The 27718-nt window shown below is 41.2% G+C and overlaps 1 protein-coding gene, 1 long non-coding RNA gene and 1 pseudogene across 5 annotated transcripts in view; 2 read left to right on the top strand and 1 right to left on the bottom strand.

Annotated features, from left to right (window-relative positions):
* Positions 1-530: 530 nt before the first annotated feature.
* LOC131909540 (uncharacterized) lies at positions 531-3821 on the bottom strand. Its single transcript, XR_009378872.1, has 2 exons — positions 1154-3821; positions 531-901 (listed from the first exon to the last, which is right to left on the bottom strand). It is a non-coding gene; the product is annotated as an uncharacterized LOC131909540 (long non-coding RNA).
* The window catches only part of Ttbk2 (tau tubulin kinase 2), a 113882-nt gene continuing 89405 nt past the window's right edge, over positions 3242-27718 (top strand). For 2 of the 4 annotated variants that reach the window (XM_059261215.1, XM_059261220.1), the window contains exon 1: positions 3242-3388. In XM_059261215.1, the coding sequence (XP_059117198.1) occupies positions 3323-3388 (66 nt within the window). In that variant the 5' untranslated portion in view covers positions 3242-3322. Of the gene's footprint in view, positions 3389-3432; positions 3798-27718 lie in introns of those variants that run through there. The other 2 variants (XM_059261217.1, XM_059261216.1) reach the window with 1 other exon arrangement.
* On the top strand, positions 22497-23024 carry LOC131909536 (small ribosomal subunit protein uS10-like; annotated as a pseudogene).

Genomic DNA, 27718 nt, shown 5'->3' with positions numbered 1-27718 from the left:
GAATCCCCCAAATTATGGTTACTTTATCTAGCTATCCAACATTTTTCTCTTGCCTTATTCTTTTTATTTGGGTTTTTACATTTTTTAAATAAAGCTTATCACCACTAAAAGATGAACTTTCAAAAATTCACAAAAATGACATCAGAACACAAGTATTTGGGGTGGTTCATAGAATTGATGCGAATGCAATTCTGTTAAAAACAGTGCAGCAGACCCTCTCAGACAAGTGTCTCACTCACCGTACTGTTTAGTGACTCCTGGTAGAGTCTAAATATGCTACAGACCCCCAAAGCAGCAGCTACTACACTGCGTTCTATGGGGTTTGCATATTTACTAAGTACACTGCAAAACTCTGAACTAAGTTTTGTATTTGTTTTTCCAGTACCTAGCAAAGTAGTCCATCCTATGAAATTTGTTTATAGAGATCTTGTGGATTGAGTAATGTTTAAACAGAAACTAGTTCGATGAAAAATTGAAAGGCAAAGCCTGTTTGGTGGTTTGCAGAAGCATTTGTACACTCCACTACTGAGTTTCATGTTTCAGAGCACTGTGTATTCAGTTTGAAAAACAGCTTGACAGCTGTAATGAGATCGAATTAGTGCACACTTATGAGTGTGCAATTCTGAGGCTGAGAGGCTTTATTTTTGCTCTTTTTTGACCCCAGGATTGAACTCAAAACATTGTCCATGATAACCCGGTGCTCTACCAGAGAGCTCCGTGTTTAGCCCCCGGAGACTCAGTTTTTGCTTTTCTGTGCTGCATCAGTTACTTCTCTTGCTGAGCTGACAAACTCCCTGACAGAAAGTAGTGTAAGGAAAGGTTTATTTTGGTTCATAGTTCGAAGGTCCAGTCCTTTGTGGAGGGACAGCTGTGGAGCTTGAGAAGTCTGGTCACCATGTATCTGTAGTCAGGGAAGCAGAAAGAGATGAATGCTGCTGTTTAACTCGCTTTCTGATCTTGCTTTTCTGCACACACACTGTCAGCATCTGCACTGGGGGTGGAAGGTGGGGGGGGGGCTTTGCCATTCTCATGTGTCTGAGGTTTAGGGTCCTTGCCATGGCCACGCCCATGTCAACAGTACCCATTCACTCACCCTTCCTCTGCTCCCCACAGTGCTGCCTGAATTCAGGGATAACTGAATTCCTCAACTAACCTGATCTAGATAATCTCTCATAGACAAGCAAAGAGTTTGCCCCTGGTGATTCTAGACCCTGTCAAGTTGACAACTGATATTAACCATCGCAGTCGCAGGGGACTGAAATCAACATATTCTTCATCTCTAGCCCAGGGGAAATTTTTAAAGAAAAAGGAGGAAAGAATGGCAAGTATCTCCTTTCCTTGATCTTCACACTGATCCCTACTGTGGTGTTGGGGCTGGGGATGTGGTTCTGGAGCAGTGTGCTTGCCCTGCTAGGGCACAACAAACAAACAAAACGTTCTGTAATGTTGTCTTGGTAACCACATGCTATAAAAGAGCCACCTAGGTCATTTCCTGTGGAGATCAGGGGAGCTTTACAAAATGATACCTAGATGTGGTAGAGTAGCTCACACATGGAAGGACAGGAGAAGAAAAGATCATTTAGTGTATTATTTATGTCATGCTAGAACAAAGGGGAAAAAAACTATTGTAAGGTTCATTATGTCTTGTACGGAGACTTCCCGGTATAAAACTGAATTTTACTATTCTAGAATAGTTTGTAAGATTCTTCACAAATCCAGGGTTTGTTCCTTTACATATCCCAGGGCACCCTCAGACTTGAGTCATTCATCTGTATTTTCCCAGATCTTCCTTTATTAGTTATCCATCACCACACAGCCAATCAGTATTGAAGGCAATAGCAAACATTTATTTTTTGGTGCTGGGGATTGGACCTTTAACATTTATTGTATCACGTTCATTTTGTGGGGCTGAATTCGGGGAGTGGTTTACCTAGCTGATTCTGGCTTGGCTTGTTTTACAAGTTAGTTGTCAAGATGCTAACTGGAAACTGTAATTCCAGCATGCCCAAGGCTGAGGCAGGAAGATCAGAAGTCTGAGGTTATCCTGGGGTACCCAGGGGTTACATTCCATCTTAAAAACAAAACTATGACGATCTCACAATGAAACCCATTTGTAAACATAAATTTTTTTAAAAATTCTACCTGGTGTGGTAGCACGTTTATAATAATGGAAAGAAGCGTTTTTCTGCTTTCAGCAGTAGAAACAAAACAATTTGGCAACTTTTTTATGTTGAATAGAACAAGATGACTTCATCAACTGCCTTTGAATGCACATTTTGTTCTGTTTTTTGTCCAAGAATCTGAACATGACAAGCAGTAAAGATGTCTCTTGATCGTAAAAGAACATAAAGAGGCTGGTATTTCCTCAACAGGAAGAATATTTCTGTCCCTTAAGAAGATAATTAAAAGCGTTAAAATTCATCTCATCCTTTCTGTCCATCGCAAACACGTGGCAATCATTGTAACGGTTAAGGAGAAAGAGCATTGGACATGCGGTATTTAAACAGACCCGACGTTTGGTTTTGACATTCGTTTTGTATTCTTGGTAAAGTTAACTCTTAATTTTTAATGTCTACACAATGGCCAGTAAAGACAGGAGGGTGACTTACTCTTAGCTTTTTGTTTTGTTTTTCATCAAAGAGCTTGGCACCCATTCAACACGAAATATAAATGTCTCCCACACAGTCTCAATGCTCCACCCTTCGTAGTTAGTCTTTGTATGTCTTTGAGCAACTCCTGCAAACTCCAGCTTAGAGTCCCAGACTGGTCCACGCGAAGGGTTGTGCATTGTTTTTTCGTAGGTTGTGAAGGGGTACTCCCTTCGCCAGGCTGACGTCTTTGCAACTCCTTTCTTTCCTCCTCACACCTACCGGTCTCCCGGCCCTGGCCAGGAGCTTAGGTTAAGGTTCTGGGGACAGCGCCCATTCCTCAGATCCTGGCGGCTTTGATCTGAGCAGGGTAGTAGACCTTAAACAACGACCCGGCCTCACGATTCTCGTCGAGACTGCCTCAGTGACAAAGTGTTTCCACTTTTCTTCCAAAGGACCCAACTCTGTGGCCACAAGCACGCTGAACTAGGAGAATACCTACTCATGCCCGCTCTCAGAAGCACTGCGCCCTATGTCTCTACTCAGGACAGGCCGGCCGTTGCGGCGGAGACTGGAACTACAAGTCCCAGAATTCCCGCGCGCACGCGCACTGTCATTGTGATGCTCCTTTCCCGGTAACTCGCCCTCTCAGGCAAACCTGAAGATAGCGGCAATTCTCCGGTGGGGGGCGGAGACGCTCTCGGCCCATTTCTCCGCCCCCTCCCTGATAGGCAATGGGACTAGCCAACCGACGCCACGGGCTGGGAACGTGCTCTCCAATCAGCACCCGCGGCGGAGAGGTGGGCGGTGCGCGCTGGCAGGGCAGGTGGGCTAGGCTGTGCGGCTTGCGGGGGGGAGAGTAACGTCGGGCCGGGTCAGCGGGCGCTGCAGTAGTCGCCGCAGCGGCTATGGGAGCGGTGGGGACGAGGCGGCGGCGGCGGCGGCAGGAGGAGGTGCAGGGGCTGGCACGAGAGCAGCGGCCCGGGGAGGCCCGCAGCAACACCCGCAGCCGCCGCCGCCGCCTTTAGACGCGGACGGCACCCGAGGGGACCGCCGGCCGTCTAAGCCGCGCTCGGGTCCCGCCGCAGTGGGCGGCGGGGGATGGGCAGGCGGCGGCGGGCCAGCCTGCTGAGCAGTGACTCCCGCCGGTGCGGACCCTGAGCTGAACCCCAGTCCTCCGCCGGAGATCCTGCGTCCGCCGCGGCCCAGGTAGGACACACCCCCGAGCCCCAGGGCGTCTCCAAGTAGCCTTTCTGCGCCCGCCGCACCCCTCGCCCAACCCTACCGAGGCATGGAGGAGAGGCTGCCCGAGACCCCTGGGTCTCTGCCCACGCCCTGGGCTGGCGCCAGACCCAAATTGGTCCTCATCCCAGAGACCGTTCTGGTTCTGCCCCATTTCCCCGGAGGCTTTGGGTGCCTTCCCTGAACTTGGAGGGTCACGAAGCTGCTTCATCTGTTCTGTGGGTGACCCATATATCACTTGTACTCATGACTCCCCTGATTACCAGGACCGAACAGAGAGGATTTCTTTTTTTTTTTAAATTATGAGCGTTTCATTTTACCTTGCTTTTCTCGCTGTAATGGAAGAGGGATGGGACTACGGAATCTCTTCTCTGTGGGGTAACAAGGAAGGCCGGGACTTTGTAGTACTGAAGTAATGACCAGAGGGATTTGCTTTGACAAAGATGATGCTGTTGATACGCCGGGATGCCGAAAGAGGGACAAAAGAGCCCACGTATACGTACTGTCGAGTCAGAGAAGTAAATAATCAGGGGGATGCTAGGATACTTTATCTTCCGGTGAAGTTCATTTTGTTTCAGTTGTGGCGCTGCCTTAGAGGTAAAAATGACATTGAGTTGTACTTTGCTTTGGATTAAAGTTGATAGGCTTCTCTCCTTTAGCTTTGGAAGCTGTCCTTTGAACATTAAAGAAGATAATTTTATTTTAACCTGTATATGATGGGAAGTTGTTATTTAGTAGAACTGAATTTGTGTGAGAGAGTATATTATGAATGGACATATGTTTGTACTCAGACTCTCAAATACAAGAAGGATTCCGGCTGTGTTTTGTTACAGTGTTTGGTTTTGAGCCATTAACAGTTGCATTGACATTAAACATGGACTGGCCAGGATAGATTGCAAAGATGTATCTGTTTTCTTTTAACTAAATGGACTAGAATAACATTCATTTAAGGGATTTAAAAAAATGAGAATTTTAAAAGTATTTGAGTGGGGCCGGGCGGTGGTGGCGCACGCCTTTAATCCCAGCACTCGGGAGGCAGAGCCAGGCGGATCTCTGTGAGTTCGAGGCCAGCCTGGACTACCAAGTGAGTTCCAGGAAAGGCACAAAGCTACACAGAGAAACCCTGTCTCGAAAAACCAAAAAAAAAAAAAAAAAAAAAAAGTATTTGAGTGGGTTGAATACTTTTTGTCTTGCCACTTTGGAGAAGCTGTAATGATGACAGATATAACAATATGACATCTTGGAGAATCTATCCTGATTTGGATTGTGGTCTATTAAAAATTAAAACATAATGAAAGAAATCTTTAATGTAGAGGCTTATGTTTCCTGTATGATGAATTTTTAGGAAGACACCAAAAGGTATGCTTGAAGCATGATTGCAAAGGAAAGTTTCTCCAATAGTTTAACTTTATAATGGAATGTTAGAAACTGATTTTTCTCTTTCAGTTTTGGACACATAAAAGACATTGAGGCTCAAACATAACTTCACTAATTTTATGTATAATTTCAAGTTGAAACAATTTGATCATGAGTAGGGAGCTGGCTTAGAGAACATATATGTCATTGAGTGAATTCTGTATTGTATATGACTTCAGATTTTTATTGTTAAGTAGTGGCTATTTTAATACCTCAGGAAGGCTGAACAAATTGAACTCAATTATGCAAGACTTTATATTATCTTTAAATGGCATGTTAGAAGTGAAATTTGTATAATTGAGACAATTTTAGGGAGTAATTTACACATAAAGCTGCATTAAAATGTGACAGTCTTGGGTTATTTAAATTTTTTTAGATAGATTTATTTTTGTGTGTAGAGTATTTTGCCTAAATGTGTGTGCAGTGATAAACTATTGGTTTTTCACAGTGTTACATCACAAAGTGTGTAAATGTGACACGGCCGAGTTAGTTCTGCTCAAGGAATTGAACTTTCATTTGGTGCTGAGCAGGAAGTTCTTTGTGAGCTACACAATTTTATCAAGTAACACCTATGGATGATACTGCTTTAGTGTTCAGAGGCAGACTGACTGGGTAGTTCAGGCTACTCTTCAAGGCCCGGTAATCCTCCTTCCTCAGCCTCCCAAGTGCAGGAATTACAGGTGTGAACTACCATTTTTATGCTGTGCTGGGGTTCAAATTCAGGGCTTCATGCATTCTAGGCAAGGATTCTACTAACTGAGCTGTATCCCCAACTTTTCATTTTATTTTGAAAGAGAATTTTCCTAGATTGCTGAGGCTGGCCTGGGTCTTATGATCTGCCCGTGTTTGACAGCAGAATAACTAGGGTTGCAAGCGTGCACAACCACACCCAGCTCATTCATCTTTAAATTAAAAAAAATGTGTGTGTATGTTTGTTTTGCCTGCATGTATGTAATTGTATACATGCCTGGTGCCTGTGGAAGCCCGAAGAAGGTGCCAGATCCTCTGGAACTTGAGTTACTGATGATTGTGAGCTGCCATGTGGGTGACAGGAACTGAACCCAGGTCCTTTGGAAGAGCAGACAGTGCTTTCAACCACTGAGCCATCTCTAGCCCTCACTGATCTTTTTACACTTCCTTTTTTAAATTTTACTTTCTCCTATTTCAAAATACTTGCCTTAAAAAATAAGGTTGTTGTGTTTCCCTTATCTAAGTTATATGATCATCTCAATACTATATTTCTGTTAATATTTGTCTGCAGCTTTCTGCATGTGTTGTATGTTATGGGTATGTTTATACAGTTCCTTTTTTCTTGGTCCACTAAGTACCTCAGCTTAGATAGTATCTAAAAATGGTTTTATTAACATTTTTCAATGACTGATAAGGCAGAGATAAGGGAAGAAAAGTAAGAAAAAAAAACGCCAAGAGAAAAGCATGATATATACTGATAATGATGTTTGATTTAAAAATTATCTGGATGCAGAATTAACATGGTAAACTGGATTAGGACTTCCTTTCTATTGAACTTCCATGACATTTAATAAATTCAGCATATTCAAGGCTGGAAAGCTGGAAAGATGGCTCAGTGTTTAAGAGCACTTGCTGTTCTTGCAAAGGACCTGGGTTTAGTTCCCAGCACTCACATGGTGGCTCACTACCATTCATAGCTTCAGTTTCAGGGGATCCAGTGCCTTCTTCTGACTTCCAAGGGCACCAGACTCACAGGTGATGCACAGACATACATTCTGGCAAAACAATCATACATATAAATAAATTATTCAAAGCAATCTCTTTGAATCTTTGAGTGGTAAGTTATTGTAGCAGCTGCATACATCCGTTTTTTAAATACTTGCTAAATATTTCCCATGTTATACTGCCATGGGTCAAAGATTCAACAGTAGGGCTGGGCGGTGACTTTGTACGCCTTAATCCCAGCACTTGGGAGCTAAGAGGCAGGTGGATCTCTGTGAGTTTGAGGCCAGCCTGGTCTACAGAGCTAGTTCTAGGACAGCCAAGGCTACACAAAGAAATCCTGTATTTAAAAAAAAATCAGCAGTAGACAAAGAGAAATATCTCTTCACTTTTGAGTTTACCATATAATAGAAGCAGAAACCTGTAGAAACAGATACAAGTTTCAAGTATTATGAAGAGAAAGTGTAGACATGAGCAGTAGGTTCAAGAGAAGTTTCTGTTTTGTTAACCCTAACTCATTCGAAGGTATTCTCTATTAGCTTCAGAGGTCAGTGGAAATATTTTCACTCTAGTTAAATAATTAAAAATAAGTATACTTATGAAAAAAGTAATAAAATTTAATGTGCACGTAACCCTTGTGTATTATTCAGACATTGTGTATCTGTGATAAACAGGAGAAAAAAACGAAGGAAATATTTCGTTTCACAGTTCTGAGGTTTTCATCTACTGTGGCAGGGAGGGCGTGGTGGAACAGCTCAGCTCACTTCATTGCATTGAGGAAGCACAGAAAACACCCATGCTAGTGGCTCATGCCCTCAGAGGTGTGTTTTACTAGTCCCCTTAGCTCTTCTCAGTTCAATCAAGTTGACAATTCAGATTAACCCTTACAGGTCCACCTCTTGTTAACTTGACACCCAAACATATCTCTTTGAACCGTAACATTTGGACTGGGAAGATGGCTCAGTGGGGAAAAGTGTTTGCCACACAAGTCTGAGAAGCTGAATTCAAACCCCAGAAGCCATGTGAAGCCAGATGTGGAAGCACATATGCGTACCTGTGCTGAGATAGTAGGTAGAGATGAGAATCCTTGGAAGCTCACATCTGGTATATTCAGGGGGATCAGCAAAAGACAGACCCTGATTCAAACCTTCACATGCATGCTGTGGCATGCGAGCCTCCCCACCCCCCACGACTCATCATAGAGAGATTAAAATAAAACACCTTAAAATCCTATCCCTGGCCTTCAGAAGGTTTATGTCCGGCTGGGCGGTGGTGGCGCACGCCTTTAATCCCAGCACTCGGGAGGCAGAGGCAGGCGTATCTCTGTGAGTTTGAGGCCAGCCTGGGCTACCAAGTGAGTTCCAGGAAAGGCGCAAAGCTACACAGAGAAACCCTGTCTTGAAAAACAAAAAAAACAAAAACAAAAACAGAAGGTTTATGTCCATCTGAAAGTACAATTATACAGTTCACCTCCAGAGTTCCCACAGTCTTTACAGTTCTAATTTGTTCAAAAGTCCGAGTTTAAAATATTTGAGATGGAAGCAAACTCAGCTGAGTCCTTGTAAAATCAGAAGGAAAATTATATACTTAGAAAGTACAATGGCACAGAGTAAACAATTTCATTCCCAAAGGAGGAGATAGAAAAGGAGCAAGGTGGGGTTAGCACCAAAGCAAGACAGACCCAGCGGGGAAACCAAACCCATGTTCCATGTCTGGAATAGTGATGTGATGTGCTCTCCAGATCAGCACTACCTCTAGGGCCTTGCTGTTTGCAGCCCACATAGCCTTTTCTTTGGTTGCCTTTCCTTGGTAGCAGCCTGTGTCTTTTCTGTTTTGCACATTCCAAGTTCCTGACATGTCTGACTTTCCTGGAGGTCGCCATTGCATCTTTGGCTTCATTCTCATGGTTTTACACATTGCTCTTAGGGGCTGTCTGCAGAAATACTGACCTTGCTTTATGTTGGAGTGGAAGCCTCCATCAATCTACAGCATTTTATTCTGCATGTCTGCAAAATATGTATCATATGGACGGTACCAAGGTCTGTTGCCAGTTCCAGTGATAGTTATATCTGAAGTGGCCTGAATGGCTGGATGCAAGGAAGTGCTTGTCAAACTAACCCTGCACTGACAAGACACTTAGGAGCTATCGTCTCAAAGCAAGGTCTTTTGAATGAATTAACACTTATATAAACTCAGCCTGCAATGGATGAGATATGCTCTGAAATTCTTCCCCACCCCAAGGTCTGATTACTTACTTATATTGGTTATTCTTAAATACCCTTCAGTTTTGCTGGACTCACAAGTAGAAGCCTCCTGTGAGGACAGTGTACATCTGGCAATCTGTTTCTGGCATATTTCTGTGTCTTCTTTTATTCTCCTGGCCAAAAGTTTAGCATATTCTACAGCCTCTACGTCATTTTTCTTGGTGTGTTGTTTCTTTAAAGCAGTACATTGGCATTTGTCTTGTAGGACACATGGAATAACTAGACACTGAATCTTGGGGACTTTGGTTTTAGGCTTCTTATCTTCTTTGTTTAATGACTTTCTGATGTATTGGCAGACATCTTTAGAGAGATGGAAAAGTTTTCAGATTTTGCTAGCTCTTTGGGGTCTCAACCCATGGTTCTGGCTTTAGAGTTAAGGATAGAAGAAATGGGTTATGGAATTTGCCTGCACCCCTAAAGAAAGCTGCTGAGGCCAGGCATGTGTCAGGGGCGGCCCTAAATGGAGGCCTAGTAGAGAGATCATTGCATGAAGCTGTGAAGTTGAAGCCTGGGTTGCCTTGGAGAACCCAATATGTTAGAGATGACAGAGTTGTGGTGTACTTGCTAAGGAGAGCTGCTAACAGGAGTGGAACCAGCCCAAGAGAAAGAAATCTGTTGCACTGAACAAAGCTGAACAGAGTTGGAGATCTGAAGAGTGTTTCAACATCTGCTGTGGCATGTTCTGTATGGCAAATGTGTTGCTAATTAGTCAATAAATAAAACACTGATTGGCCATTGGCTAGGCAGGAAGTATAGGTGGGACAAGGAGGAGAATAAAGCTGGGAAGTGGAAGGCTGAGGCAGAGAGACACTGCCAGCCACCACAATGACAAACAGCATGTGAAGATGCCGGTAAGCCACGAGCCACTTGGCAAGGTATAGATTAATGGAAATGGATTAATTTAAGCTGTAAGAACAGTTAGCAAGAAGCCTGCCATGGCCATACAGCTTGTAAGCAATATAAGTCTCTGTGTTTACTTGGTTGGGTCTGAGCGGCTGTGGGACTGGCGGGTGAAAGAGATTTGTCCTGACTGTGGGCCAGGCAGGAAAACTCTAGCTACAAACATCAGACATGGAGATGCAGAGTTTGGAGTTTGCCCAGCTGTATTTGGTCTTGAGTTGGTCCAATATATCCTCACTATGCTCCCTTCCCTATGTTTTGGAATGGTATGTATATCCTGTGCCGTATGTTGGAAGTAGGTGATCTACTTTTTTTATTTTTATTTTATAGGGAATTACAGTTAAGAGATTCGATGAATCTCAGAAGAGACTTTGAACTTTGGACTTTTGAACATTGTTGAGACTGTGATAGACTAAGGGGACTTTTCAAGTTGGACTCTATGCATTTTGCAGTATGATATGATTACAAGCTTATGGGGGCTAGGGAGTGGAATGTGTTAGTTTGAATGTAATTGGCCCCTATGATCTCATAGGGAATTTTACTACTAGGAAATGTGGCTTTGTTAGAGTGAGTATGGCCTTGTTGGAGGAAGTTATGTCACTGTGGGGGCAGGCTTTGAGATTTCCTGTGCTCAGGACACTGCCCAGTGTGTCAGTTGACTTCCTGTTGGCTGCAAGATGTAGGACTCTCAGCTACCAGCACCACGTCTTCCTACACACCATCATGTTCCCTGCTATGATAATAGACTGAACCTCTGAAACTGTAAGCAAACCAGTAAGCAGCACCCCTCTGGCTTCTGCATCAGCTCCTGCCTCCAGGATCCTGTCCTGTTTGAGTTCCTGCCATGACTTCCTTCAGTGATGAACAGCAATGCTGAAGTGTAAGCCAAATAAACCCTTTCCTTCCCAACTTGCTTTTTGGTCATGGTATTTTGTTTTGTCGAAGCAATAGAAACCCTAAGGTATATATATTTCTTTGCTACTTCGTACTGTAATTTTGCTAGTGTTGTGAATCATAATGTAAATGTCTGGTATGTGCTGGGCAGTGGTGCCGCAAGCCTTTAATCCCAGCACTCAGCAGGCTGAGGCAAGTAGATCTTTGAGTTCAAGGGTAGCCTGGTCTACAGAGCAAGTTCAGGACAGCCAGGACTACACAGAGAAACTCGGTCTTAAAAAACAAACAAACAAACAAAAAACCCCAAAACAACAAAATCTGATATGTGTGACCCAAAAGGGTCATGACACACAGGTTGAGAACCACTGCTAGAGTCAATTTTTGTCTTCATTCCTGTTAGCATTCTGGTGTGAGCTATCAAAACCTCCCATTAAGTTCTGCTTAAAACATTCATCTAGCCTACTTTTCCAGACTCTTCCCACAAACCACTTCCAAAGTATTCTAAACCATACGGTCAGGTAGTAACAACAACCCCATGTCTCTGCTATCAATTTTCTGTGCTAGATGTTTCATCACCGTGGCAGAATAATTGACAGAGACAACTCAAGGGAGGAATGACTTATTTTACCCCCTGGTAATCATGCCTGAGAAGGTTTGATAGAGCTGAGCTCACATCCTGGTGGCCAGGAAGTAGAGAGATAATGCCTGCACTTTGGAGGACTTTATTTTGGTTCCCCTTTATTTCATTCACGCTCTCACCTGTGGGATAATGTTCCCCACGTTCCCCTGCCACTCGTCCTTGGAAACGCCGACACAGTCACACTCAGAGTTGTGCTCTTCTGACTTCCTAGGTGCTTCTTAACCCAACCAAATAACAGACAGCGTTAACCAGCACGCACTGAAACAGCCTTCGAAAAAGATCTTTTCAGTGACTCCAGAACATTTTCACCTTCCACCTCCAGTGTTTCCTATTCTACTTTCATATCATGTGTGTTCTGTTACCTTCTGTGACCCTCTTCCTTGATCCTTCTTTTCCCCTCTAGTGGGCTCCATTTTTCATAGCAATTTAGAAATAAATTTTTTTTTTGCTTTGTTTGTGTATGGGGTCCTCATACAACAGAGTATGAAGGTCAGAAGATAGTGTTGTGGAATTGATTCAGTCTTACCTTTATGTGGGTCCTGGGGATTGACTTCAGGTTGCCAGGCTCTCTCGACAAAAAATAAAATACAAAGTAGATAACACTTGATGAGACAAACAAGGTTGTCCTCTGGCTTCCACATGTGTGAGCACACATGTGCACCTGAACACAGAAACACACACAAAGTAGTCCACAGCTTTTATAATGTATTGTCGGTGTTCTGTTTGGTGAGGGTCTGTTGAAGACAGTGTCATTCCAAGATAAATTTTAGGCACTCTGCACCACGGAGTTTGAGCCTCTGATAGTCTGAAAACTGTGGTTTTACAAAAGCCCCTTTTATTATTATTATTACACACACACACACACACACACACACACACACACACACACACACACACACACACACCCCTTTAGCAAACCAGTTTCTGCATACCAAAACCTCTTTTTCTGGTGGTGTTTGAAGGAACCATTTGCCTATCAGCCATGAGACCCCTCCTGGTTTCTCTGAAATTCCTTCAGGAAGAACTCAGATAAGAGTCCCTGACTTTAAACAAAATGTAGTTCAAAGCCTAGGTGCTGGCACCCCAGAGTTCAAGCCAGATGCAGTAGCTCTGTGAATTTCTCTCCACAACATACCATGATTAACTGGAAAGCATCGGATCTTACACTTTAATAGGTGATGTGTGGTATAGTTAGTTCTTATTAAATTTGGAAAATTTTCAGATATTTCTTCTGCTTCTCATCTCCCCCTCTCCCATGTCTTTGAGCCCAATGAAAGTAAAATAAAGCACTTGGGAGGCAGAGGCAGGGGGATCTCTGTGAGTTCGAGGCCAGCCTGGTCTACAGAGTGAATTCCAGGACAGGCACCAAAATCACACAGAGAAACCCTTTCTCGAAAAACCAAAAAAAAAAAAAAAAAAAAAAAAGGAAATAGTTGCCAGTGGTGGTACACACCTTTAATCTCAGTACTCAGAAGGCAGAGACAGGCCATCTTGGTGAGTTTGAGGCCAGCCTGGTCTACAGAGTGAGTTCCAAGACAGCTGGGGCAACACAAAGAAACCCTGTTTCAAAAAAAAAAAAAAAAAAAAAAAACAACAACAACAACAAAAACCCTGTCTCAAACAAAAACAAAAACCAAAAAAGAAGAAACTTTTCTGGATAACATGATTACAGTAACTGAAAGCAGAATAGACAGAATTACAGAAATAAAGGGTAAATGCTCTTCATTGTTTTCCCTGGATTGCGGTTAGATCATGTTAGCCCTTCAGTGTTATCCACAGCATCCTAATGCTTTGTGCATTTGATTTTTTTCTTCTGTTTTTCATTTGCCCCACCCCCACATTTATTTCCCTTTGGATAATCCTTTTCTATATGAGTATGAGACTTCATACTCAGGTGATTCTAATTCCTGGCAAGTAGACATTAAAACTAACTACAGTAAACCAACTTTGAGATTTGTTGATTCTTGATATTGTTTTCTTTGTCTCTATTTCTTTAATTTGGTCTGTAATTTTGATTATTTCTTGCCATCTACTGGATTTGGGTTTAGTGTGTTCTTCTTGTAAGTTCTTGAGTTGGGTCATTAAACCGTTTATTTGTACTGTCTTATTTTTTAAAATAAGAGATTAGAGCCATAAATTTCCTTCTTAGAACTGTTTTTAGTATGTGTTTTTGTTGTGTGGTTTCATATTCAGTTAATTCCAGGAATTTGATTGGTTTCTTGATTTCTTCTCCGACTGACTCATCATTTGGTAATGCGTCGTTTAATCTCCGTGAGTTTGTGGGATTAGTTTACTGTTGATTTGAGCTTTATTACATTATGGTCATGACATGGAGTCATTTCTGTTTTCTGAGTTAAGATTTGTTTAGTGTCCCACTATTGGTCTATTTTAGAGCTACTTCAAGGGCTGCTGAAGAGAATATATATTCTTTGGGTTTGGGATGGAATATTCTGTAAATATTTGGTAGGTACATTTGATGTGTGATATCATGCAATTCTGATGCTTCTCTGTGGTGATAGATTGTGTACCCTAATAAAATTTGCCTGAAGGTCAGAGAACAGAACAAGCCACTAGATTAAACATAGAAGCCAAGCAGTAGTGGCACACACATTTAATCCTATCACTTGGGGAGGCAGAGATCCATCTGGATCTCTCAGTTCAAAGCTACCCTGGATTACATGAGATTGATTCAGTCTAGGAGAGAAACAGCCAGGCGGTGGTGGCATACACCTTCAGTCCCAGTACTTGGGAATTCCAAGCACCTTTAATCCCAGCACTTAGGAAGGAAGTGATGCCAGGGTGGAGAAAGGTATGTTATAAGGCATGAGGAGACAGGAGCTAAGGCTTTTCAGGCTGAGGAGTCCTAGACGTGGCAGTGGCTTGTTCCTTTGTCTCTCTGATCTTTGAGCATTTACCTCAATATCTGGCTCTGGGTTTTTTGTTGTTGTTTTTGTTGAGACAGGGTTTCTCTTTGTAGCTTTGCGCCTTTCCTGGAACTCGCTTTGTAGACCAGGCTAGCCTCAAACTCACAGAGATCCGCCTGCCTCTGCCTCCCGAGTGCTGGGATTAAAGGCATTCGCCACCACTGCCCACCGGCTCGTGGTTTTTTATTAAAAAGTCGTATTAGACTTCATGTTACACTTCTCTGTCTATTTTTTGTTTGTTTGACCTGTCTTTTGGAGAAAGTGAGGCATTGTAATTACCTGTTATCGTTGGTTTGGAGTCAGTATGCTTTCAGTGTAATTGAGTGAGGCAGACTTTGATGCACATATGTTTGGAGTGTAATGTCTTCTTGGTTGATTGTGTCCCTGACTAGAATGAAGTGTTCTTTTTTATTTCTTCTGACTAGTTTTAGTTTGAAGTCTGTTTTATTGGATCTTAGGATGGCAACACCTGCTTGCTTCCTGGGTCCATTTGCTTGGAATATGTTCTCTATATCGTTTCTCTTTAAGGTGGTATCTATCTTTCAAGATAGGATGAGTTTCTTGTAGACAACACAAAGATGAATTTTATTTCTTAATACATTCACTTAATCTGTGCCTTTGATGGGGGGGGCCGTTGAGGGCACTAATTCATTATGAATCTGTGTGCTGATTGCTGTCGGTTGTTGTTGTTTTAATTTGTGGTCTTAGTCCTGTTTGTGTTTCAGTGACTAGCTTTGTTTGTTCCCTTTCGGTGGCCTATGCTTGCTTCTCTCTCAGTCTGAAGTATTGCTTCTGGTATTCGCTGCAGGGCTGGTTTGGTGGATGCGAATTCTTGTAGCCTGTTGATACCATGAAAAGGTTTTCTTTCTCCTCCAATGATAGCAGATAATTTTACTGTGTACAGTAGTTTAGGTTAGCATCCATTGTTTTGTAGAACTTCAAGTCTGTTGCTCCAGAATCTCCTGGTTTTTAAAGTTTCCATTGAGAAGTCAACTGTTATTCTGGTGGATTTCCCTTTATTATATATGACTTGTGGTTTTTTTCTTACAGATTTCAGTACCTCCTCTTTGTTCTGTATAGTTAGTGTTTTAACTTTAATATGCCGTGGGGAGTTTATTTTCTGGTCCTGTCTGGTGTTCTGTGTGCTCCTTGTATGGGGTGTCTTTCCTTAATTTGGAGTTTTCTTCTGTGATCCTGTTGATCTTGTATGTGCCCTATAATTGGAAGATTTGGTCTTTTTATGGTGTCCCAACGTTACTTATGTTTCTTTCTTTCTTTCTTTTTTCTTTTTTTTACTACTCTGCATGAGTAGTTCAGTCCTCAACTTTATTTTCAAGTCTATGATTTTTTTTTTTAAATTTTGTGTTCTGGTGTTTGTCTAGATGATTCTCATTGGAGAACATTTTGTAGATTAGTGGGTTTGGTGGGAGGCATACTGTCTTGGTCTCTCTCTCTCTCTCTCTCTCTTTCTTCATTTCTTTCTTTTTCTTTTTCTCTCTCTTTCTTTCTTTCTTTCTTTCTTTCTTTCTTTCTTTCTTTCTTTCTTTCTTTCTTTCTTTCTTTCTTTTTTTTTTTCAGTGTGACCCTGGCATATGTGTCTGATGTGAGATTCTGGCCTGCCTCAGGCTGGGCTAGTACAGGAGCTGTAGACCAGAGCTAGGCTTGGGAATATGTGGATGGTGCCTTTCTGATATGCTTATTTTATCAGTTACATACTTTTTATCCCTAGACATTTATTTATTTATTTATTCACTCATTCATTCATTTATTTATTTACATATTTTTTCTGTCTGTGCTTTTCTCTATTTTGTAAAACATTGAATGTATCTATAATAGCTGTTTTAAAATTGTTGTCCACCAATTTTATGTGTACTTGTTCAGTCTGATGGGTATTTCTTTTTGTTTACATCCCTGGAAGTTTTTGAGTGAATATCACACATTGTGATTTTATGTTGTTATATTGTTTTCTTTTATTTCTTTTTCAAAAATTTCTTTAAATAGTTTTGACTTTTATTTTGGGATACAGTTAGTTATTCAAAAATAGTTTTGCGCATCCAGATTGGAGTGATGGCTCAGAGGTTAAGAGCACTGGTTACTCTTGCAGAGGTCCTGAGTTCAATTCCCAGCAACCACATGGTGGCTCATAGCCATCTATAATGAAATCTGGTGCCCTCTTCTGGCTTGCAGGCATACATGCGGGCAGAACACTCTGGTGCCCTCTTGTGGCCTCTGTATATAGAACCCTGTATACATAATAAATAAATAGTTTCATGCATCCAAGGCCCTTAGTCATTGCCCTGTGTGAGAGGAGATATTCTGCCTGCCTCTTTCCAGTGGGTTTTGGCCTTGTACCTCACATTATAACATGCACTGACTCAGCCAAAGCCTCATGGAGCATCTTTAGCGCTTCAGAGTTGCTGTCTGTGCAGCTCTGCCCTGTAAACTTTAGCTTTCTTGACCTTTGCATAACTCTTCACTTTCCAGTCACGGAGACCGCTGGACTCTGGTATGCTCCCCATCCCTGTGCTCACTCTGGAAGGCTCTCCAAGGCGTGATCTGGGCAGTGGGAGAGCTTACTTCCCCTATCTGCCTTTTTTCATGGATCCCTGTGTTGTGCTGTCTGTTGTCTGATTTCTGAAACCCTCCATTTTATATATTTTGTCTGTTTTTCTTGTTGGCCAGTAAGGTAAATCTGGCTCCTTCTAGTTTGTTTTAGCCAGGATTTGAAGTGGTAAGGTAGGTGTATTTAAATTTCAAACAAAGAGGAGTCATAGTTCCCACTCACATTCTCACTAGAAATAAATTATGTATATGCCTAAATATAGCTTTAAGTATGTTCCCTCATCTTTAAATGCATCATAGACTTTTCCTAATGAATCATTTTAACATTGTATTCATTGACATTAAAATCATAGTTAAAAATAATTTTCTTATATTTTTCTGGTAAAGAGTGGAGTCTTATATAAATTACACATGACACAAAACCATGCCATATATTTAGTAAATTATCCTGATTTCACCAGTGTATAGAAGTTTATCACTTCAGACTGTCTAAATAATAATAGACTCCTAATGGAGTTTTTGCCTGAAGTCATTCACAGATGGATGCTCCCTAGCCTTCTCAAAACATGTAATTAGCCCATTTTCTTCTGATAGGAGAGGGGACTTTTTGTGATAGGATCTCACACAATATAGCCCAGACTTCCCTTGAACTCATGGTAATCCTCTTGCCTTATGCCTTAGACTCTTGAGTGCTGGGTTACAGACATAAATCATCATGCTCAGTTTTTGTTGTTGTTGTTTGTTTGTTTGTTTGTTTGTTTCCAGACAGAGTTTCTCTGTGTATCTTTGCGCCTTTCCTGGAACTAACTCTGAAGACCAGGCTGGCCTTGAACTCACAGAGATCCACCTGGCTCTGCCTCCCAGTTCTGGGATTAAAGGCGTGTGCCACCACCGCCCAGCCATCATGCTCAGTTTTATTGTCTCTAAAATGATCCTTTTGTTAAAACAGCATTTTCATGTACACTTGATTTTGGTTGATCTGCCCCACATATATACTCGCTTATTTCCCATCTCCCTGTCTCCATTTCTACGCCCCTGTCCCCCACCCTCACCCCCACATTCTTCCTTTTACCTTTCTATCATATGTCCTATTGCCTTTCTCACCCACTGCCTTAAAGCTTCCACATCCCATCTTCATGGGCTCTCTTCTGGTTTCCTGGCCTGTATACATACTTAGACGTACATATACATACATATAAATATTTAAGGCCAGGATCCACATGTAAGAGAGAATATAATATTTTCCAGATCCATCTATTTCCCTACAAATTTAATAATTTATTTTTCCTCATGAATGAATAAAATTCCACTGTGCATATGTACCATGTTTCTATTATTCATTCATCTGTTGATGTGTATCTAGGCTGATTCTATTTCCTTGCTACTGTAACTAGAGCAACAATAAACATGGATATGCAAGTAGAGTATGTGTACTGGAGCAGGTTCAGCTGAGTGGTATGGGAGTTCTCATTTCAGATTTTTGTAAAACCTCCACACTGATTTCCATAGTGGCTGCATCAGTTTATATTTACGTGTTACCAGTAGGGAATGAGGGTCCCCTGTCCTCACAAACTCGCCAGCATCTGTTGTTATTTGTTTGCTTGGTAGCATTCTGACTGGGGTGAGATGGAATCTCAAGGAGTTTAATTTGCCTTTCCTAATGGCTAAGGATAATGAACACTTTAAAATACATACATTAGCATTTTTGTGACTTCATGTGACAACTATTTCTTTATTATCTATTTTGGTTCTTCAAGACAGGGTTCCTCTGTGTAGCTTTGGAGCCTGTCCTGGAACTTGCTTTGTTAGAGCAGGCTGGTCTTGAACTCACAGAGATCCACCTGCTTCTGCCTCCAGAATGCTAGGATTAAAGGCATGTGCCACCACACCTGGCTCTTGTCAGTTTTTAGAAAAGATTGTGTGTGTGTGTGTGTGTGTGTGTGTGTGTGTGTGTGTGTGTGTGTGTGAATACCACACTTATGTGGGTATCTGCTGAGGCCAGAAGAAGGTGTTGGATCCTATGGAGCTGTGGATTGGATTGCTAGATGTCAGTGCTAAGATTCAAACTCTGGTTCTTTGGAAGAACAGCAAGCACTTTTAATTGCTGAGCAGGTTTTTTTTCTTTAAATTTAATTTTTTGAAGTTCTTTGCATAGTCTAGCTAGTAATCCCTTATCTAAAATAGAACTGGCAAGGATTTCCTCCTATTCCATAGGGTGTTTATCCTGTTGATGATTTCTTTTGCTGTGTAGAAGCTTTTTTGATTTTATGCAATCCTTTTTGCCAATTCTTGTGGCTATTTGTTGTGTCATTGGGCTTCTGTTCAGAAAGTTCTTGCTTATACCTATATTCTGAACTCTCCTAGGAATTTGAGCAATTTTGGGTGTTTTTTTTTTTTTAAAGACATATTTATTTATTATGTATACAGTGTTCTGCCTGTATGTCTTACTGCAGGCCAGAAGAGAGCACCAGATCTCATTACAGATGGTTGTGAGCCACCATATGGTGGCTGGGAATTGAACTTAGAACCTCTGGAAGAGCAGCCAGTGCTCTTAACCTCTGAGCCATCTCTCCAGCCCATATTTTGGGCTTTAAATTAAGGTCTTTGATCCACCTTTAATTAACTTTTGTGCAGAGAGATAGATACTGGTCTCATTCTATTCTTCTGCCGGGGGTTATCCAGTTTTGCCAGCATCATTTATTGAACAAGCTGCTTTGTTTTCAGTATGTATTTTTTTTTGTTTTTTTGTTTGTTTTTTTCGAGACAGGGTTTCTCTGTGTAGCTTTGCGCCTTTCCTGGAACTCACTTGGTAGTCCAGGCTGGCCTCGAACTCACAGAGATCTGCCTGGCTCTGCCTCCCAAGTGCTGGGATTAAAGGCGTGCGCCACCACCGCCCGGCCAGTATGTATTTTTTATACCATTTGTCAAAAATTAGGTGAACATAGCTGTGCAGGTGTATTCTTGGAGTCTCTGTTCCATTGTCTATATGTCTTTTTAGTGCATAATATCTTTGTGATTATGGCTCTGCAGTGTAGTTCAAGATCAAGAAGAATTGCCTTGGCTGCAAAAGAATTTTAACACCGTTTTGCAGTATCAGACATGGATCGTAGACCTATACACATGCTTGGCAAACACTACCACTTGACCTTATCCCTCACTTCTTAGCTTAGTTTTTACTAAATTCAGTTTGCCTTTCATGTCTGTGTATTCTTCCCTCCAATAAGAACTTCTTTTAAAAAAAAAAATTTGGACAAATTTAATTGTTTTCCCGTGCACTTTTATGTTATGCTTGTTTACTCTTCTGTGTATTTACTTATCTCTTGTCTTAGGTGTCCATTGCTGCTATTAAACATCCCGACCAAAACAACGTGGGGAGGAAAGGTTTATTTGGCTTATATTTCCACATCACAGTCCATCATGGAAGGATGTCAGTACAGGAACTTGACCCCTTAGCTTAGGCTTGTCTTACTAGCTTTTATAACTTAAATTAACCCGTGTATTTTAATCTACATTCTGTCACGTGGCTCATTACCTCATCTCTCTGTACTGCTCATGCTGCTGCTTCTGGTCTGGCTAGCAACTCTTCTTCCCGGAGTTCTTTCTCTGCCTGGAAGTCCCACTTATACTTCCTGCCTAGCTATTGGCCATTCAGCTTTTTATTACACCAATCACAGCAATACATTTTCACACAGTGTACAAATATCCCACAACAACTCACAGTGGTTGGGGCCTCCCACATCAGTCATTAAGAAAATGCTCCATAGATTTGCTTACAGGCAGTTTGATAGAGACTTTTTTTTCGGTTAAGTTTCCTCTTTCCTGATAACTCTTAACTTGTGTCAAAGTTGACAAAAACTAACCAGGACAGTTCCTCAAAACAAACTACCCCAAAATTTGGAAACTAAAATAATAATTACTTAGTAGCTAGTTATGCTATGAGTTGGCAAATTAGCGGGGCTCAGCCGAATTATTATTGGTCTTGTTTAAATTTTTTTTAAAAGATTTATTTACTTATTATGTACACAGTGGTCTGCCCGCATGTATGCCTGCAGGCCAGAAGAGAGCACCAGATCTCATTACAGATGGTTGTGAGCCACCATGTGGTTGCTGGGAATTGAACTCAGGACCTCTGGAAGAGCAGTCGGTGCTCTTAACCTCTGAGCCATCTCTCCAGCCCTTGTTTAAATTTTTTTAAGGGAGCCAGCAAGCTAGCTTTGGTTTCTTTTCATGAGTGTGGATTTCAAAACCAGCAAGTGAGGCTGTGTGTGGAGGCCGTGCGGTGGTGGCGCATGCCTTTAATTCCAGCACTTGGGAGGCAGAGCCAGGCAGATCTCTGTGAGTTCGAGGCCAGCCTGGTCTACAGAGTGAGATCTAGGACAGGCACCAAAACTATGCAGAGAAACCCTGCCTCGAAAAACCAAAAAAAAAAAAAAAAAAAAAAAGAAGAAGAAAAGAAAAAACAAAAACCCAGCAAGGGGTGATCAGGGCTGAAATGATTTTAAGCTTCTGCTGATGTTCCATTGACCAAAGCAAGTCATGTGACCAACTCCAGTTTCATGGATGGAGAAAGAAAACCTACCTGTTTGTGAGCGATTCATCAAGATCATATTGCAGAGAGATATATACAGGAATGGGAATATGAATATTTTGCAGTCTACTTAATCATCTTAACGGATCCTATCCATTATATCTAAGTCATATTGTATGATGATGATAGTCTATGTTATCCCCTTCTGTTTTGAATTGCTACATGCGTTTTATCCTCACAGCTTGGCTTTAGAGGGTATATGCAGAGAATCATTAGTTTTTTGTTTTTTTTTCCCCTGTGTGTAAGAGCACTTTGGAAATTTTATAGATTAACTTTTCTTCTTAGCTTCATTGTTAATTATATTTCTTTCACTCTATGCATTCATTGGAGATTATTGAAAGAGAGTGTTGGTTGCTATAGAACTACTTAGGTTTTTTGTGTTTTTGTGTTTGTTTTTGAGACAAGGTTTCTCTGTATAGCCCTGGATATCTTGGAACTCACGCTATAGGCCAGGCTGGCCTTGAACTTATGCATCTGCCTCTTGAGTGTTGGGATTTCCCAGCTAGAACTACTTAATTTTATTAAACTACATGGGAAATGAAAGACATTTCATTTGTTAAACATTTATTGAAAGACTTTTATGTCAGTATAATGGGAACACAAAGATAAGGTCTGAGGGAGTGTAGCTCAGTGGTAAAGCACTTGTGTAGTATGTACAGTATTCTGGATTTGGTCCCCAAGTACTCAACCCATCAAAAATTTTTTTCAATTAAAAAATGAGTAGAACTGAATGAATAAAAAGGTCTTGACATCAAGAAATTTAATGTAGCGGTTCTCAGGCGTGGTGTTGCGTGCTGTGGAGCTCCGTCCGGCCTGCTCCCATCCTGACTCACCGCTGTTCGCTCCTGCTGAGGAACAAGTCGGTCAGGAAGCCGCGCCACAGCCATGGCTTTTAAAGATACCTACCGGAAAGACGCCCGTGGAGCCCGAGGTGGCGATTCACCGAATTCGAATCACGCTCACCAGCCGCAACGTGAAGTCGCTGGAGAAGGTGTGTGCGGACTTGATCAGAGGCGCAAAGGAAAAGAATCTGAAGGTGAAAGGACCAGTGCGCATGCCTACCAAGACACTGAGAATCACTACAAGAAAAACACTTTGTGGTGAAGGTTCCAAGACGTGGGATCATTTCCAAATGAGAATCCACAAGCGACTCATGGACTTACACAGTCCTTCCGAGATTGTTAAACAGATTACTTCCATCAGTATTGAGCCAGGAGTGGAGGTTGAAGTCACTATTGCGGATGCCTAAGTCAACTAAATAAATTGACTTGATCACTTGTTAAAAAAAAAAAAAAAAGAAAGAAATTTAATGTATTAGAAAGAAAATTTAGTGTCTGCTGGGGCTGGAGCAATGGCTCAGCAGTTATGAGTATTGGCTGCTCTCTATAGGACCTGTGTTCAATTCCCAGCACACACACTGCAGCTCACAATCACCTGTTCACAATCCAGTTGCAGAGGATCTGATGCTGGCTGTCTCTGGCCTCCAGGGGCACTGCACACACATGGTATGCAGACATAATAAATGCATGCTAAATACATACACACAAAATAAAATAATTACTAAAATATAAAAAAGACATTGTAGATTGTGTCTGAGCTTCTAAGACTGTCTATTCTAGACCTAGATTTCTGACCACAATATTCAATCTCAGGTTAACTGGCTTTTTACTGTTGCATAGATGGACACCCTGACCCATTCTTGTCTGGCTTTGCTTGCCTCCGGTTTACATAACTATTATTTATTGTTATTCTTTTTATGAGCTATTAATTATAGAACATAAAAAGCACATGTATAAATATATATACCTAAGTGTTTAAAAAGAATGTCGCATCTCAGAAGCCTGTTCCTGATCTCATACATCTTCTTTACTCCAAAGGTGTCCAGTTTTTATGATAATCATGTCTTTCCTTTTAAACTTCCTACCTATATTTGTGACTTCTTTAACATAAGTTAGGTTTATTTCTTCTTGAGCTTTATATTAAAGGACTTGTGAAATTTTTGTCTTGTTTTCAAGCATTTATTAGACTCACATTGTTCAGTATGTAGTGCTGTTTTTCTTTAATTTATATTTTAGTTTAGTCTTTGTGGCAAATAAAGTAATGCCACTCTCCAAGATATTCACATTCTGATCCATGAATCCTATAAATAAGTTACCTTGGGTGACAGAAGGGATTTTGCAGGTGTGATTAAATTTAAACCTTTAAAGCCTTTGGCAAAGGAGGATTGGCCTTGACTACTATTCTGGTGAGTCCAGTGTAATCATAAGGCCCTCATAAATGGAAAGCATGTATATTTTGTCAGAGAAAAACAAGAGGGAGGGAGGAAAAGAGGGAGGGAGTAGGGGGAGGAAGAGAGAGTTTGAGAATATAAGAGGTTGTGTTATCGAGGTGCTGCTACATCACTGGCTTTGAAGATGAAATGAAATCATGAGCCAGAGTCCAGGCACCTCTCAGAGAGGGAACATAGCCTTGCTTCCACAGTGGAATTCTGGATTTCTGACACTCAGAACTGCAAGATTACAAATTTGGGTCATTTTTGCAGCTTCATTTAGGGCACCAGTAGGAAACTAATAAGACGGTTTACCATAGGAATATGTTAGAATTTATCCATTTTCCCTGTGCTGGGCATTTAGGTTGTGGCTAACATGACTGTGATCACTTCCATATCTATCCTGGTGACCAAGAGTTTTTCTGGGATACATACCTAAGAAAGGAATTAGGATGTTACAGAGAAGCACATCTTCAGTCGTCTGGACCAAGAGTTGTATTTCAAGTGTACCTTCAGCACACACTTTTTACTGTTATGTCTTTGGAGCTGGGCATGGTGGTGTATATATACCTATAATCCCAACACTTAGGAGGCTGAAGAAAGAGGATCACTGTGAGTTCAAGGCCAGCCTGAGCTACAGTCAGGTGACTTCAGTAGGGGAGTCTTTGGAGAAAGGTGACTATGAGAGAAATACATTAAATATGTATGAAAATATCACAATGAAACTGGTTATTTTGTTTAATTAAAATATGCTAATATAAGGAAATATTTTCCAAAATATATCTTTGATGCCAACTGAAATAATGTGTCCTTTATTTTATGAAGGGGTACTCAAAATTTCCTTCAGATGAAAACACACTTGGAAAGTAATTGTACTTTTTCCATAGTAAATGGCATTGGTTTGTTTCTATTCTTTCTCTCTGTTTTTCTTTTGTTGTTTGGTTTTTTTTAGACAGGATCTCAATGTGTAGCATTGGCTAGTTTGTAACTCACAGAGATCCACCTGCCTCTTGAGTGCTGGGATTATAGGTGTGTGTCATCACACCTGGCTTTATTTTCTTTTGATCAACTAAAATTTTCTACAAATTTTTACAGCAAAAATGTAACATATACAATATAATATGCAGTATAAATATAATGTAATTGCTATAATTTAGGTTTTAAGCATGGTATAAAACAACAATTTTCTTCTGATAAAAACATTTTCATAGGAATTTGACAAGTACTAGTTATGTAATAGGTTTCAGTTTTTGGCCCTTCATGCAAACCCAATTGGTTCTTTTTATTAGTAGTCAAGCAATACAGAGACTGTTTTGTTAATATTGTGTTTGTGAATGTGAATGTGACTGTTCCTATAAGTTAAGAAATTTGCAAAATGACATATTACATGTTACTGCAATATTTATTGAGCACAGTGTATTGAATTCTGTGAGAGGTAAACACTTTATATATGTCATTTATTAACACTTAGAAACCATTGTTAGCTTTTTTTAAAGGCAAATTTGTAGAGTACACTGTAAGGGTACAATGGTCTAGGCAGTAATGGAAAAACAACCTACTCCTTTTTTCAATAGATGAAGAAAATGAGGCATGGAGAAGTAATGGACCCAACAATCTAGGTAGTTTGCCCTTAGCCTCTGTTTCAAGGAGCATCCCTAGAATTAGAAGACATTAGATTCACTGCAACATTATGTCCACTTCTTAGATGAAACTGTGTCAGTTCATTTTCTTGTTCTGTGACCACCTGATGAGAAGCAATTTAAGGAAGAGGTTTATTTAGTTTATGATTTGAAGGGATACAGTCCACCAGGGTGGAAAAAGCCTGGAGGGGTGGCTTAGTGGCACTGGATTATGGGACAGCTGTTTTCCTACATCTCACCATCCTGAGAGATGAGAAGCTGCACCAGGCCACAAACCTCAAGGACCATGCCCAAGGAGAGCTGGGTTCCAATCCCTTTGGGGTCTACAACCTCTCAAAATAGCACCATCTGGGGACCAAGAGACATGAATCTGTGGGTGACATTTCACATTCAAACCATGACATTCTTCATCATTTTATTTGGTATAGTTTGTGTTTTTGTGGTGCTCTGGCTCAATCTGAGGGCCTTATATATTCTGGGAAAATGAGCTGTATGTGTCACTGAGCTATATCTAACCTTGATTTATGCTTTGTTTCTTCTTTTTCTCCTCCTCCCCTCTTTCCTCTCCTTCCTCTCCCTCTCTCCTTCCTCCTCTTCTTCCTTTTGAGTATGTTTGTGTATGTGTGGTATGTTTGAATTTGTTTGGGTGTATACATGCATTCATGTAGGTATACATATGTGTATATGTATGTGGGTGTGGAAGGCATCATTGAGTATCATCTTATATTGCTTCCCACCTTAATACTTTTAAATAATGTTTTTATTAATTGTTTGGGAATGTAATACATTTTGTCATATTCACCTCCTCTCCCAATTTCTCCCACCTACCTACTCACCCAGCTTCATGTTTTCTTTCTCTCCCTCCCTTTTTCCTCTCTCCCCCTTCCCACTTTCTCTCTTTTAAACCCACAGAGTTCAGGTTGTGCTGGACAACTGGTCTCGGATGTGGGGCCTGTTCTGCAGGTGGTTGATATATCAGGGGTCCTACCATTAAAGAAAACTACTCCCTCTCCCAGAGGCCATCACATTTCATCAGCTGCTCAGCCTGGATAGGACTTCGTATACTCCTCCAAGCTGAATTTTGTCTGGCTTTAGCTTGCACAGGTCTTGCAGATGCTGTCAAAATCTCTATGAGTTCATATGTGCATCTGTCCTGGTTTGTCTAGAAAAAGTTTCCTTGAAGAGACCACCACCTCTGGCTCCTACAGTTTCTGCCTCTGGTCCATGAAGATCCCTGAATCTAGAGGGGAGGGATAGATCTGAACATGCCATTTAGTGCTGAAGACTCTAAATCTCTTACTCTGCGTGTTGGCCAGTTTCCACTGTAGGTTTTGAGATGCTGTCTCTCACTGAGCCTATGCTCATTGGTGTACCAGGCTGGCCAGCCAGTGAGCTCCAGGTATTAGTTGTCTGTCCCACCTGACGACTGGGATTGACTGATGGTTGTTTACATTCTTAGAGTTTTTCTATGTGCTCCCCTTTGCACCTCTTCCTTTGTCTACTTGTGTTTAGTCTTAGGTAACTAGGTAAACCTGTGTGACTAGAATCACATGCAGCTCTTCCTTTGCTCTACTTGTGTCTAGTCTTAGGTAACTAGGTAAACCTGTGTGACTAGAATCACATGCAGCTCTTACTTTGAGCTCCAAGTATCTGTTGATTCACTGCAGGTTCATGATTTGGTTATTCAGAAGATGAGAAGACTATGATATGGCCTTCATCTGACAGAGCTTTGTAGTCTAGGACAGACACTGTCAGAATTTACTTACTAATTTGCTATGTTTCCCTCAGTCATTTGCTATCTAGCAAATGTTTCGAATGGTTTTTTTAGACCACACGTTCCTTTACATTTACAAGTTGATCTTAATTTTGCATATTTTGATCCTGTTTGGGTCTGTTTTATCAACAATTCCAGATTAAGCATCACTGTCAGAATTTATTGCCATGAAATTTACTCTCTATTTTAGGTCATTAAGACTGTTGCCAGAGCTGGAGGTGGTGGTGCAGGCCTTTGATGAATTCCAGGACAGCTGGGGCTATGTAGAGAGAGAGACCTTGCCTCAAAAAACCAAACAAAAGAGTATTTCCAGGAAGGAATTTAT

Source organism: Peromyscus eremicus, chromosome 4, assembly GCF_949786415.1.
Source record: "Peromyscus eremicus chromosome 4, PerEre_H2_v1, whole genome shotgun sequence".
NCBI lineage: Eukaryota > Metazoa > Chordata > Mammalia > Rodentia > Cricetidae > Peromyscus > Peromyscus eremicus.
This window is presented reverse-complemented; position numbering and strand designations above follow the sequence as displayed.